General features: G+C 36.8%; 1 protein-coding gene across 1 annotated transcript; it reads left to right on the top strand.

Annotated features, from left to right (window-relative positions):
- The first annotated feature begins 3,771 nt into the window (after positions 1 to 3,771).
- csnk2b (casein kinase 2, beta polypeptide) lies at positions 3,772 to 13,886 on the top strand. The gene is made up of 7 exons (XM_028461993.1): positions 3,772 to 3,903; positions 5,405 to 5,487; positions 6,868 to 6,970; positions 7,250 to 7,365; positions 7,469 to 7,544; positions 9,987 to 10,176; positions 13,572 to 13,886. Exons 2-7 carry the CDS (start codon positions 5,416 to 5,418, stop codon positions 13,660 to 13,662), a joined length of 648 nt encoding a protein of 215 aa, XP_028317794.1. The 5' UTR covers positions 3,772 to 3,903; positions 5,405 to 5,415; the 3' UTR covers positions 13,663 to 13,886.
- Positions 13,887 to 14,312: the final 426 nt, after the last annotated feature.

The following is a 14,312-nucleotide window of genomic DNA, read 5'->3' as shown; positions in this document are numbered from 1 at the left end:
ATGGAAAAATTTTTTTTTTAAATGACTGAAGACTACATCTGAAACTTCTGCATCAACTCACTGCTGTAAGTTGGGGTTTTATTTGTTTACTGACTGCAGTTTGAACATTGTGTCATGTGTAGGGCATTTAAAGATTTATGTATGTGTGTGTGTGTGTGAGTGTATTTTATTTTATTTACTGGTGTGTGTAATAACTCGGGGGTGGGGGAAATGGGCAAGGGGGTGGGGCCAGAGGGGTTAATATGGAAGGCAAGCTCTCAAGCCTCACTTGTCCAACTATTGTTTTTACTGCTTGCTAAATACAACCACATATATACATGGATCTGTATGTTTATGCTCCGTATCCAAATGGAGAAGCTTTCTGCGTGTATGTGCGTTTGTATTTTATAGGCAGACAAGTGAAGTCGGGACATTCTATCGTCTGTCATGGATTCTGAACAGCATGAACACACCCAGTGGCAATGGGTGCAGCTTGCCTTGCCTGTTAATGGTTCATACATTGATGGTGATGATGATGATGGCTGTACATTTGACACTGGCTCTAAGAGACCTTCATCCCTCCTTAATTTTCGAACATGGATGTGCGCACTATATGTACCAAATGCGTAAAAAAAGAAAACAAGTGTATTCCAGAAAAAAAAGAAAGAAATAATCGAAGATTGTATTGTTTCCAGCATTACTGAGGTACCAGGAGTGGTTCAAACTGCTTTTTAGCATTTATGGGTTTATTAATGGAGCCGTAATATACACATATGTATGTATATTGGTATGTATCTAAGTTTCGTCTACCCCAATTTACATTCCCACCAACAAATGTTGCCATTTTTAGTTGAAGGGAGCAATGTACAAGCAGAGAAGTGTCTTATTATAATAAAGTTATACAGAGAAGGCAAAGTAAATAAACTACTTTTGATTTAATTGAACAAAAGCAAGTGTGTGTCTTCATGTGAGCTATTTATGGTTGTGTTTTTCACAATGATGGGCTAAACACCTGTAAATATTTGGTGGAAATTTGTCATAAATATGTTTTAAGGTCTCTTATTTTTTCCAATCATTTTTTATTCCTATTTCTCTCAACATCAATGATCTGCATTTATTTTATTTTTAATTCACATACACATGCACTAATCTGCTAAGATAGAAAGTTATTTCCTCTAGCCACACATTATACTTAATATTTTAAAGATGTTTTTTTTATTTATTTGGGACATTTAACAGAATTCTATTGTGAAGCATAAATATAACTTTCTTAATGCGTTAAAGCAACAGCTATCCATCAACCTGTGTCCTCATGGGCTTTTAAAACAAATACAATACATGTGTTTAAATTTCATAGATTATCACGACGCCAAAAGAATACAACATGAACATACCTTTGAAATAGTTACTACAAAGATATACCTTGGCATAAATATTCTGGATCATGTAAAGATATTTTTTTTGTAATTGATAATTCATTACAATTATGTCATAATTGTAATTTTACAAATCTGTTGATGTAATTAAATTGTAATTGAGTTTAGATAATTGACTTTGTAATTAAAATTGCCCTGAAAATTCTAGAAAAAAATTGTCAATTATAATTTAACACAAAACTGGGGAACCATGTTACAGTTCTATGTACAGTTCTACATGTGTTTCATATCAAGTTTTCACACATTTTATCATTTAAAAAAAGAAATCGAGGGGTTGAAACAAAAAAGGCTCAGGCGCCCACACCAAAAATATTAAACCTATATTTTCATTGATTAGGAAGCTTAATCAGGAAATCAAGAGATGGGAAAGAAATGAGATGATAGATATTTGTTTACTTTGTATTTTACAGCTGATTTAAGGGATGCTAACAGAAAGCTAACACAAGAGGAAGATTAACTTTTATTAGGTTATTTTTCTCAGGTTCAGTAATTGTTGTTGAACTTTAGTAATTGAGAGTGTAATTGTAATTGACTTTCTGAGGATAAAATAAAATAATTGTAGTTAGAAATGCCAAAAATGCTGCTCACTGTAAACATAATTGAATTGTAAAAGAACATGGGTAATTGAAGACGTAATTGTAACTGAAAAAAAATAATTTACGCCAACCCTGCTTTGAATATCTTCTATCTATATACAGTATCTATAAAAGCAAGGAATCTCTGTCTGTGTTCTTCAAATATCTCTTCAAATCAGGCTCAGATTGACCTGAGACTTTCAACATGGCTGCTGCTTGGTTCAAGGGTGTGCAACATCGGATTTGTTTGGACTGCAATAATACCGTTAATAAATTACTTCATAAATGCAGCTTTGCAAAACAGCTCAATGTTGACAGGTAGTCATGTTAACTCATGATAGGTTAAAATGTCCGTAGAATCTAGAGGAGTGACTTCATTTAGCAACTTCTAGCACCTTTTGGGACAGACAATAACTACTTTCCTTACTTTCCTTACACCTCCTGTGTTGACGGATGGATGCAACGGTGCTTCACATGACCGTTCTGTGCATTTAAACTAACTGTTATGGATTAATGACACTAAAAGAGTCTGGACCGAGTCTGTTCCGGTCTGAGGAGATCCGGTGTCACGGTCTGAGTTTACCTCTTTATTGAGATTATTCCCTAACCTTAACATAATCCAATAAACAAATAAAACACGTGTCTGTACACTTTGAAAACAAAAATAAACAAATATGAATTTATTTTTTTTCAAAAAGTCATTTTTCGGTAGTGTGCATGTGCACACATGCGCATATATGCTCATATACAATCACAGTACAATGTGAACTCAGACCATGACACTGGATCCGCGAGGACAATAAACTGGAATCGTAATCTGTGGATGTTCACGTGTAGCTAGCTGCTATACGACACACTCTTGATGTAAGTTAAAGGCAGGGTAGGTGATTTTCGAAAGCTAGCATGATTTGGAATGTAGCTTCCCCGATGGCTCCGCCTTTAGCCCCCTCGCCCCTCCCCTCTGTGCTCCGTCTCCACTCACATGCACAAGTACCGGTTCTCCAGAAGCGGACCTCAGCTCATCACTTGTATTGTATAGAAACTTCATTGTCTCGTGTCTCTTTCAGCGGTAAGTAAACACTAAACTTTATCGTTATATATGTTAAAAAAAAAACGTGACTAAAAATTCAGTTTTAAGTCCGTCACCGGTGAGTGTGGGCTGTACGCGCAAGGGGTCAAGCATGAGCAGGGAGACGGAGACGTGATTGGTTAAAAACAAAAACAAAAAAAAACGGACCGTCTTTTTTCATTGGCCAAAGTTTTTACAGGTTTACAACTGCTACAGATGACGGATTTTCTTCGTTCCTTTTTCAGAGCACATAAGATTTTAATTTCTGTCAGGACATAAAGACAATTTCAACCAAAAACTTAAAAAGTGTATCTGGAGAAAATACATACCCTAACATTAAGCCATAAAATCTTCACTTATACATTCTGGATGTCTGCATATTGTCTTCACTCATCTGTCAGTTACACTGTCTCAAAGTGTTTCTCCAGGCAATAACTTAATCCTGGTGCATTTACAATTAGTTTACATTATTAATCGATTGCCACTGCCTGCTATCGTTGTTGATCTGGCTGGATCTCTCACACTCTCTCTCTCAGCAAGCTGCAGATGTATGCTAGCCTATATTACAGTACTAATTATTACCTCCCACATTTCTATAGTAATAATACTTTCTACGGGCCCTGGTGCACTAGTATCCTGGAAGAGAATCAAGAGAGAGGATTATTTGGGTGTATGCAGTACTGGGGTTTACCAGTGGGGGCAGCAGAGCCCGGCCGTGACTGCCCCCGCTGACTGAAAGAAGAACGGGGTGCTGTGGTAGTTGGAGACCATCTTATTTACCGCTGTGTCCGCGGAGGTTTACATCTCTTTCATATTTACAGAAGAGCGTGAAGTTAACAGCAGTGTAAGTCGGTGTTTTCTCGCTGATTTTGAACTGTGCGTCAGTGTACCAAGGCCCAGTAATGAGTGCTAAAAGCACGGGGAGCTGCTGATATTTGTCCCGAGGCCTGTTTTCTTAGGATGCGCCATATTGACTTGTTAGCAAAACTAGCATCGGCTTTCTGAACCGGCGTTTCTCTGTCCGTCAAATTAAGCTGTGAACCACAGCTCCAACACACATATTCAGGCGTGTCTTTGAGCTAGTAATGTGTACAAATGCTGCTCATTGAGTTAAAAGGTGATGAGGGTGAAGCAATACCGCAGCTTTTGATGAGGTGAAATATGGTCGCCTGCTAAAAACTAGCATCTGTTAAAACACTGAGGGTCGTTGGCCAAAATAGCTTAAGTGTTTTCTTGTTTAACGGAGCCGCTAAGAAACGAGTACAATTTAAACCCTTAATTAAAGAACTGATTCACTAGTGCGCATGCGCAGTCTGTAAACCCGTGTAAAGACGCAGCACATATTAGTCTAACTAATTACAGTAGTTTGCTACTGAAAAAGGAAATAATTGCTGATATAGGTTGTATTTTTTTCAGTTTTAAGATTAAGTAAAGAGTATTTAAATAATGAAGTAATATTTAGTAAATCAACAAAAGAGGCGTGGCCTTTTTTCCTAAGATAAGATTTCCGGAGTGACAACAACAACATCAATGTGCATTACACGCGGTAGAAAAGACATATTAAGTAATTCATTTTTAGAATTTTATGAATCAATATTTGGCCGTTCAAAAAAAAAAATAACTAGACTTTTTAAAACCCAGCTCCGTGTTATAACTTTTTTTAATACACCATAGATGCACTGAAAGAGAAGCTAATGAATGGATAGTTCAAAGTATAAAGGCTCTAAGACAATAGATTTCCAAACTTTAATGATACAGAAATGAGAAATAATTATTAAAAAAAACTTTTTTACAGTCAAATTGTTTTTCATCAACAAAGATTTGTTACACATTTGTTTCCATTCATTAGGAATTTTTTGTCATATTTGATTGTATGAGCATTAATATCGTGAGCCCTACAGGTGCTGGTCATAAAATTAGAATATCATGAAAAAGTTGATTTATTTCAGTAATTCCATTCAAAAAGTGAGACTTGAAAATTATATTCATTTATTACACACATACATATCAAATGTTGAATTATTTTAATTTTGATGATTATAACTGACAAGTAATGAAAATCCCAAATTCAGTATCTCAGAAAATTAGAATATTACTTAAGACCGATACAAAAAATTTTTTTCTAGAAATGTTGGCCAACTGAAAAGTATGAACATGAAAAGTATGAGCATGTACAGCACTCAGTATTTATTTTATAAAATCAGTACCCATGGTGTAGGATATTGTTAGGATGAATTGAGCTTCTTTTGATTGTTTATTATAGTTTGAACAGACACACAACTGAAGCCATTCTTCAGTGAGCTGTTTTTGCTGTAAGATAATTGCTGAGTCCACTTCTCTTTCAGGGTCTACAGAGATGAGCAGTTCAGAAGAAGTATCATGGATCTCCTGGTTCTGTGGGCTGAGGGGGAATGAGTTTTTCTGTGAGGTGAGTAACTTTACTGTCCCTAAAATGCCTGTAAACATGAACAACCATGGGCTTTTTTTGAGCGTGCGATTTGGGGGCAAATGTGTAATTTTTGGTATTTCTGCAGCTTTTTAAAAAAAATTTTGTCAGGAATATATGTGGACAACCTATCGTATCACTGAAGTTCAAGCTGTAATCAAAGATATGTGTACCCTTTGTTCTTTGGTTATTCCGTTTTAAAACCAAATCAAAATAACAAAAACGGTGTGATTATTTTGTTTTACTGACTTAAAACCGAAACGGAAATACAAAAAAAAAAAAAAAACAGTTAAGCAGCATTTTTCTGTTTTAAAATTAAATCTTGTTCTGTTTGTGAGATGTTTAAATAATAATGGGAAGCTCCATGTTATAATCTCACCACACAGATGGACTTTTACTCCTGGACAAAAAAGGAGCCATTACTGATGAACTGATGAATAGAAACATTATTAATAGATGAATAAATCAAAACAATAAATAGATGTTGCGTAAAAAACATGCACATGATATGTGATTATAATTTGTAATGAATCTACTGGTGCTCCTTGTTTCTTCCGTGTGTGTTGACCGCTGCTGTTAGTGGCTAACAGTATTATACTGCCCTCAAAAAAGCTGTGTAATTGTTTTTGCAAAAGTGTCAAATTGTTGAAGTTCTAACATCTATTGTTCTTCACACCAGCCTCACAGTCGATAGTCAGTTACCTGTTTATTTGGATTCTACTTGGACTGTAATACCGTAAAACAAAACTACAGTGTGAGCAGCTTTATACGAGCTAAAACATCCACAGACTGCATGAAAACAGGAGCAGGACCATAAAACTGCTGAAATAAATCCTAAACAATCTTATTGTTAGAGGAGACCTGGTCCAGGACCTGGGGAGGGAAACGAGATGCAGCTGACTTCAGCTCTCTCTCTAATTTCCTCGTAAATATCCAAATATCTCACACAAGTTTAAAAACAAACAGAAAAATGCTGCTTATCTAGTTTTTGAAGTTTCTGTATTTCTGTTATGGTTTTTAAATTCGCAAAACAAAATAACCACACCGTTTATTTATTATTTTGATTTGGTTTTAAAAACAGAATAACCAAAGAACAAAGGGTACGTGGATTGTCAAAGCTAATGGCAACAGTTTTATTAGTTTTATCACAATCAGTCAGACTTCTCAGTCACGTACAGACCAAACTGTGATATTATAAAGCTATAGATAATGTTCTCCTAATCAAATGTAAAGCAACTCCTGTGTGTGTGTCTGAATCGCTTTACTGGAATCCATCTATACTTCCTTCCTCTTTGCTGTATACTTTCCATTCCCATAAGTTATTAATGCTGTTATGTATGCCGTTAATCTTTCTGTTGACAGGTGGATGAAGATTACATCCAGGATAAGTTTAACCTGACGGGGCTCAATGAGCAGGTTCCTCACTACCGCCAGGCCCTGGATATGATTCTCGACCTCGAACCGGGTTTGTGTGATTTATTTATTTCATAGCACTCTTATAGAGGTACAGGAACAAGATGTATCAAACTTAGTGTTTAAAAATTAAAATTCCTTAAATTGGATTTTTAATTATTTGGATTGATCAAGCACATGACAACGCACACGTTCATGCCACACACACAAAAAATTCCCATAAATTCACTACCTGTCATTTCTGATTACTTGCTCAGTTTAGTAATATGTGTTTCTTAAACTGTCGGCTGGCGTGTTTCAACTTCTGTTGTCTTTCACGTTTTGACCGTAGATGAAGAACTGGAGGACAATCCCAACCAGAGCGACCTGATCGAGCAGGCGGCAGAGATGCTGTACGGACTCATCCACGCACGTTACATCCTCACCAACCGAGGCATCGCACAGATGGTACATGTCAATATCTACTGCTGTATTCTTCTGACGGAATTATTAGTTTACTTAACTTTGATGTTTAAGTCATTATAGTGATTCTTTTTTTTTCTTTTTTCAGTTAGAGAAATATCAGCAGGGAGACTTTGGCTATTGCCCCCGTGTCTACTGCGAGAATCAGCCTATGCTTCCCATCGGTGAGTAAAAGTTGACTTTTAATCCTTTATGAAAGCTTAACCTGATGGTTAACAGTGTTTACCCTGTAGTATGTGATATAGCAGGCACAGGCGTCACTGTATTAAGGATACTTTATTATGTCACGTTAGAGCTGCACTCTGTTTTGGACATGTTTGCATATTGATACAGAGTTGTGGGAATAAAAAAACTAAATAAAATTCAAAGGTGCTAGAAATAAAATCAATAAAAAACTTTCAATGGAATGGACGCAATAACATTTCACCCTCTTGCTTGCTATAGCAGATTACAGCGTGTATAAGATGGAAAACAACGTAGAGATAGATCATTCGTCGACTCATAAGTCGGTTGTATGTAGTGATGCACCAAAAAAACAACCGCACTTGTCTGGAAATCTGAGCACTAAAGCCTCTTCTAAGCAGAGATTGAGACGGAGCATGGAGTGAAAACAGTTAAAAGTTCACTCTCTCTAGCTATAACTACAGATGGCTGGAGCTGACGTGCTACTTCAAAGCTACATAACAGCCATAATATTGGTGCCGCACTGAAAAAGAAGCTAATGAATGGATAGTCCAAAGTATAAAGGCTCTAAGACAATAGATTTCCAAACTTTAATGATACAGAAATGAGAAATAATTATAAAAAAAAAACTTTTTTACAGTCAAATTGTTTTTCATCAACAAAGATTTGTTACACATTTGTTTCCATTCATTAGGAATTTTTTGTCGTATTTGATTGTATGAGCATTAATCTCGTGAGCCCTACAGGTGCTGGTCATAAAATTAGAATATCATGAAAAAGTTGATTTATTTCAGTAATTCCATTCAAAAAGTGAGACTTGTAAATTATATTCATTTATTACACACATACATATCAAATGTTGAATTATTTTAATTTTGATGATTATAACTGACAAGTAATGAAAATCCCAAATTCAGTATCTCAGAAAATTAGAATATTACTTAAGACCGATACAAAAAAATTATTTCTAGAAATGTTGGCCAACTGAAAAGTATGAACATGAAAAGTATGAGCATGTACAGCACTCAATACTTAGTTAAGGCTCCTTTTGCCTGAATTACTGCAGCAATGTGGCGTGGCATGGAGTCGATCAGTCTGTGGCACTGCTCAGGTTGCTCTGATAGTGGCCTTCAGCTCTTCTGCATTGTTGGGTCTGGCGTCTTGCATCTCATAGATTTTCTATGGGGTTAAAGGTCAGGTGAGTTTGCTGGCCAATCAAGAACAGGGATACCACGATCCTTAAACCAGATACTGGTAGCATTAGCACTGTGTGCAGGTGCCAAGTCCTGTTGAAAATGAATCTGCATCTCCATAAAGTTGGTCAGCAGCAGGAAACATTAAGTGCTCTAAAACTTCGTGGTAGACGGCTGTGTTGACCTTGGATCTAAGGAAACACAGTGGACCAGGACCAGCACATGACATGGCACCCCAAACTATCACTGACTGTGGAAACCTTACACTCGACCTCAAGCAAACGTGGATTCTGTGCCTCTCCTCTCTTCCTCCAGACTCTGGGACCTTGATATCCAAAGGACATGCAAAATGTACTTTCATCAGAGATCATAACTTTAATCACTCAGCAGCAGTCCAGTCATTTTCGTCTTTAGCCCAGGCGAGACGCTTCTGACGCTGTCTCTTGTTCAAAAGTAGCTTGACACAAGGAGTGCGACAGTTGAAACCCATGTCTTGCATAACGTCTGTGCGTGGTGGTTCTTGAAGCACTGACTCCAGCTGCAGTCCACTCTTTGTGAATCTCCCCCACATTTTTGAATGGGTTTTGTTTCACAATCCTCTCCAGGACGTGGTTCTCCCTATTGCTTGTACACTTTTTCTACCACATCTTTTCCTTCCCTTCGCTTCTCTATTAATGTGCTTGGACACAGAGCTCTGTGAACAGCCGGCCTCTTTAGCGATGACCTTTTGTGTCTCGCCCTCCTTGTGCAAGATGTCAGTGGTCGTCATTTGGACAACTGTCAGGTCAGCAGTCTTCCCTGTGATTGTGTAGCCTACAGAACTAGACTGGAGACCATTTAAAGGTCTTTGCAGGGCCCCAGGTGTCTTCAATATTGAACTTCTCCACAATATTCTATTTTTCTGAGATAATCAATTTGGAGTTTTCATTAGCCGTCAGTTATAATCATCAACATTAAAATAAATAAACACTTGAAATATGTCAGTCTGTGTGGAATGAATGTATACATTATACAAGTTTCACTTTTTGAATGGGATTACTGAAATAAATCAACTTTTTCATGATAATCTAATTTATCGTATCGTGAGTTGACTATTTTGTTACACCCCTAGTTGGCTGTCGCCCGAAGAGCCCTGAAATGTGCTTTTGTTTAGAAGAGGTGCATACAGTGATGAACTGTGCTTACTTTCTAAATATGCCATACAGTATCTCCTTTGTTTTTCCTCTCAAGGTTTGTCAGACATCCCAGGAGAGGCCATGGTGAAACTCTACTGTCCTAAATGTATGGATGTCTACACACCCAAGTCCTCCAGGCACCACCACACAGACGGGGCCTACTTTGGCACTGGTTTCCCCCACATGCTCTTCATGGTCCACCCAGAGTACAGACCCAAAAGGCCCGCCAATCAGTTTGTCCCAAGGTCAGTACGGCATGCGGATGGTGGTTTTGTGCTTTAAAAAACAAGTACGTTAGCTATTGTCTATATTCCCCAAAAGTCAAAAAGATTAACATTGATTTTAATTATAGTAAAGTAGGAATCGGATTTTGTGAGGACCCAAAAGTAAAAACTCCAAAAACACACAAAACGACAGCAAAATGTCAACAAAAGCAACACAAAAATATACAAAATGACTCATAAAACTGACAAAATTACAACAAAGACACACAAAATGATGCAACACAAACACAAAATGACTCCACAGACCCAACAAATGCAAACAAAATTACACAATACCCACAAAATCCACAAAACAACAACAAAAATACAGAAAATGACTCCAAACACACACGAATGGACAACAAAACTTTCAGGAAATGACAACAAGAATACACAAAATCTCAATAACGAAAACAAAAAATCCTAAATGACAGAAAGATATGCACAGTTGCTCCAAAAACAAAATAACTGAAAACTCACAAAACTGTACAAAAAACATTCAACAAAGAACAAACACTTTTGTGTTTCCTGTATTAAATGATAATAATTAATTATTGGTCATTAATTTAAATGCTGAATGTTGATAAAGTGGCCCTCAGATCAGATGGTCACATTTGTGGCTCTGCTATGATAAAGTTGTCCATCCCTGGTCTAATGCGTGCATTCTACTAATGCACAGTTAACTTGACCTTTAGCGAACCAATGAGAAGAGTTTGCTTTGATTCACAACATGAGTTTAAGGTTTTTTAATAAGTGCGAGAGTAAACGAGAGCTTTGTTGTCAACAGTCTGAGAGCGTTCAGCTCCTGATCAATGTGTAGTCAATAACTTTAGACGGTTCACTTAAATGAATATAGCACCATCTGCTGGTCAAACATCATTATAGTTTTTATGTAGAACAATCATATGCAACAGTGTTGACGACAAAGACAACGTTAGTTCAGTGTGAAGCTGGAATGTTGGGACAGATTGTGAAGTTTGAACAAAACGTGCTTGTTTAATGACTTAAAGGCGATAAATGGATACCGTACAGTTATGGAAATGTTCATAGCTCTGGTCACTGCTCATGGTTTTGACTTTTAAACACTTCGTACATTATTATCCCCTGCCAGAAAGTATGGAAGGGGGTTATAGGTTTGAGCTCATCCGTCTGAGTTACAGGGGACAACTTTTCTCAGAAACTGTTTAAGATAGGATAACCAAATTCGGTGTGTGGCTTCAGGGTATCAATACCTTGATGGAGTTCGAAAATGATAAGTGCACAATTATTTCTTCTGGAGTTATTGCCCATGTGCTGTTTTTTTTTACTCTATTCAAAGCATCTTCAAAGGGGACAGCTTTTCTTAGAAAACGTTTAAGATAGTCATTTTATATTCTGATGTGATAATATTTTATATAACTTTTATAAGTTAGATTTAGGACATATAGGAAAAGGTTGTGCGTTATAATGAGAACCAATCTGGCAGGAGATGTTGATGACTAGGTCTTTTTGTTTGATTTTAAAGGGGCTTTTTAACATTATTTGGTTTTTATTTGTGTGGAAAATTATGGTACATTTCTAAAAAAAAAAAAAAAAAAAAAAATCCTGTACCTTCGTGAAGGAGTTAATATTTTCACTGGCTTTTAAAAAAAATATTTATTTGTTCATTTGTCTGTTTGCAGAATTAAGTCGAAAGTAATTCTGACAAAATGTTTATTGAAAATAGACCTTATGCAGTGGAGGATTCCATTAAATTGTGGAGGTGATCTGGATTAAAATACTGATTCTGGATCAGTTTGAATAATCAAAAAATCCCTCATCATTGACAAAATTAAAAAAATTCTGTTTGTAATTGACCAATCTTTATGTTGGGTTTGTTCCTCAATTACCCCAGTTTCATCTGCATCTCACTGAAAGTTTTTGATAATTGGGCTGCCCATACGTGTGGGCCTAACGTATGGTTATTAGTGGGGATAGAAATTAAATTCCTTCCAAGCCTTCAAAGTGTGAATGATAATATACCATGATCAGGATCACTGATCTAGTGAGAAAATTATACATTTAAATGTGATAGATCAGTTTAGAATAAGAAGAAACTAGTAAACATTTAAATATAAAATCATATTTCTATATCATTCATGATTGATTGTATGTTATTTTAATGTCTGTTGTTTTCATAAAACAAGACCTAATGTTGTGAATGTGAGATGGCACAGCTCTGCATCCTCCCAGAAAGTAAATTTTAAACTGGTCCCTGTACAAACCACTGGGGTTCTCATTGTGTGAGTGTAACGATTGTTCCTGTGAGTGCTCACCGATGGTCTGCGTTTTGTATATTCTCTCATTTTCTGTGTGTTTGTTGATGCTCTATGCATTTTTGAAGTCATATTGTTTATTTTTGTTATCAATTTGTGCATTTTTTTGAGTCATTTTGTGTATTTTTGTTGTAGTCCTATTTATTCTTCTCTTTTTTTTTTGTACTATTATACACTACCGGTCCAAAGTTTTAGAACACCACACATTTTCCATTTTTTTTACTGAAAATTATTCAGTTTATTGTGTCATTGCACTCTGAAATGAAAGCATAGAACAAATAAGCAATTTGAGTTGAAAAAGATATCATGGAATCATTTTCTGACCAAAATGTATTGTAAACTTTTGACTCATCAAAGTACACGTGTTCCAACACTGCTTTTATGCTGACGTAGGTGGTTGTAAGTAACCAAGAAACGTTGGAAGACCTGTAGGAATTAGTAGCACCAGCTTTCAAGTCTGATTCAACTTTCATTGCTGCAGAACAGCTTTAAATTATTAACACACTTCATGTTCCCTGAAAAAGGCCTATTTGTATAATTCTGAAATGAACATTCTTCAGTTTTTGGTAACCAAATCTTTTTTTTTTTTTAACCTCTGGCTGTTCAGTACTTACCTTTGTACCATTTCAAGCTATTCACTGGACTTGCATGACCTGAATTGCAATAAATAACTGGAAAAATGAGGGTGTTCTAAAACTTTTGACCGGTAGTGTACGTATAGTATATTTTACTGTTTTTGTAGTTGTCTTGCATGTTTTGGGTGTAATTTTGTTCATTTTATTGTCATTTATTTGTTGTTCTTTTGTGTGTTTACTATTTTTCTGTAAAAAGTGTTGTAAATCTGTGTTTTGTGTTTTCATGTGGCCCCCGGGCCGCCAGTAGCCCATGTTTGATTTAGGTGCGTGCGTGCGTGTGCGTGTTAATAATCTCACACAAACATCACTCTACCTATTGTTTCAACATTTGTGTATTATCCCGTTCTTTCTGTGACGTAAGGACTATATTTATCTGTTAAGATTTCTGCCCCACGCCCTTGAGCAAGCGTCGTGAGTGCTCACTGATGTTGTGTTTTGTTTTTCTCAGGTTGTACGGGTTTAAGATCCACCCCATGGCCTATCAGCTGCAGCTGCAAGCAGCCTCCAGCTTCAAGAGCCCCGTGAAGGCCATCCGCTAGAGTCCAACACTGGAGAGAGAAGCAGAGTTATCAAAAGAAAGGAGGGGAGGGGGGGTCAAAGGGGGGGAGTCGCCTGGGTACGAACAAGCCTCCCAGGTGACCCCTCCCCACTAAGAAGACTGTATTATTTTTTTGGTTTAGCTCAAATGATAGAAAAAAAAATGTGTGAAGATTTGTGAGTGTGAGCAAGATTTTAAAAAGAAAATGCACAGATACGCATACATTAAACACACACACACACACACACACACACACACACACACACACACACACACACACACACACACACACACACACACACACACGCAAGCTATAGTTTCCATGCTATCAAACTCACAGATGCCAAAAACAGAAGGCAAGGTCAGAGGAGGCTGAACTACTGCACAGCCTGTTCACTCACATCCAAGCACAGCGGGACGTTCTTCTACTGGGTTCACATGAAGACCAGTTTATTCTCTACTGGGTTCACATGAAAACCAGTTTATTCTCTACTGGGTTCACATGAAGACCAGTTTATTCTCTACTGGGTTCACATGAAAACCAGTTTATTCTCTACTGGGTTCACATGAAGACCAGTTTATTCTCTACTGGGTTCACATGAAGACCAGTTTATTCTCTACTGGGTTCATATGAAGACCAGTTTATTCTCT

Source organism: Gouania willdenowi, chromosome 11 (assembly GCF_900634775.1).
Source record: "Gouania willdenowi chromosome 11, fGouWil2.1, whole genome shotgun sequence".
Lineage (NCBI taxonomy): Eukaryota > Metazoa > Chordata > Actinopteri > Blenniiformes > Gobiesocidae > Gouania > Gouania willdenowi.
The sequence above is the reverse complement of the archived record's forward strand: the minus strand, read 5'-3'. Positions and strand labels throughout refer to the sequence as shown.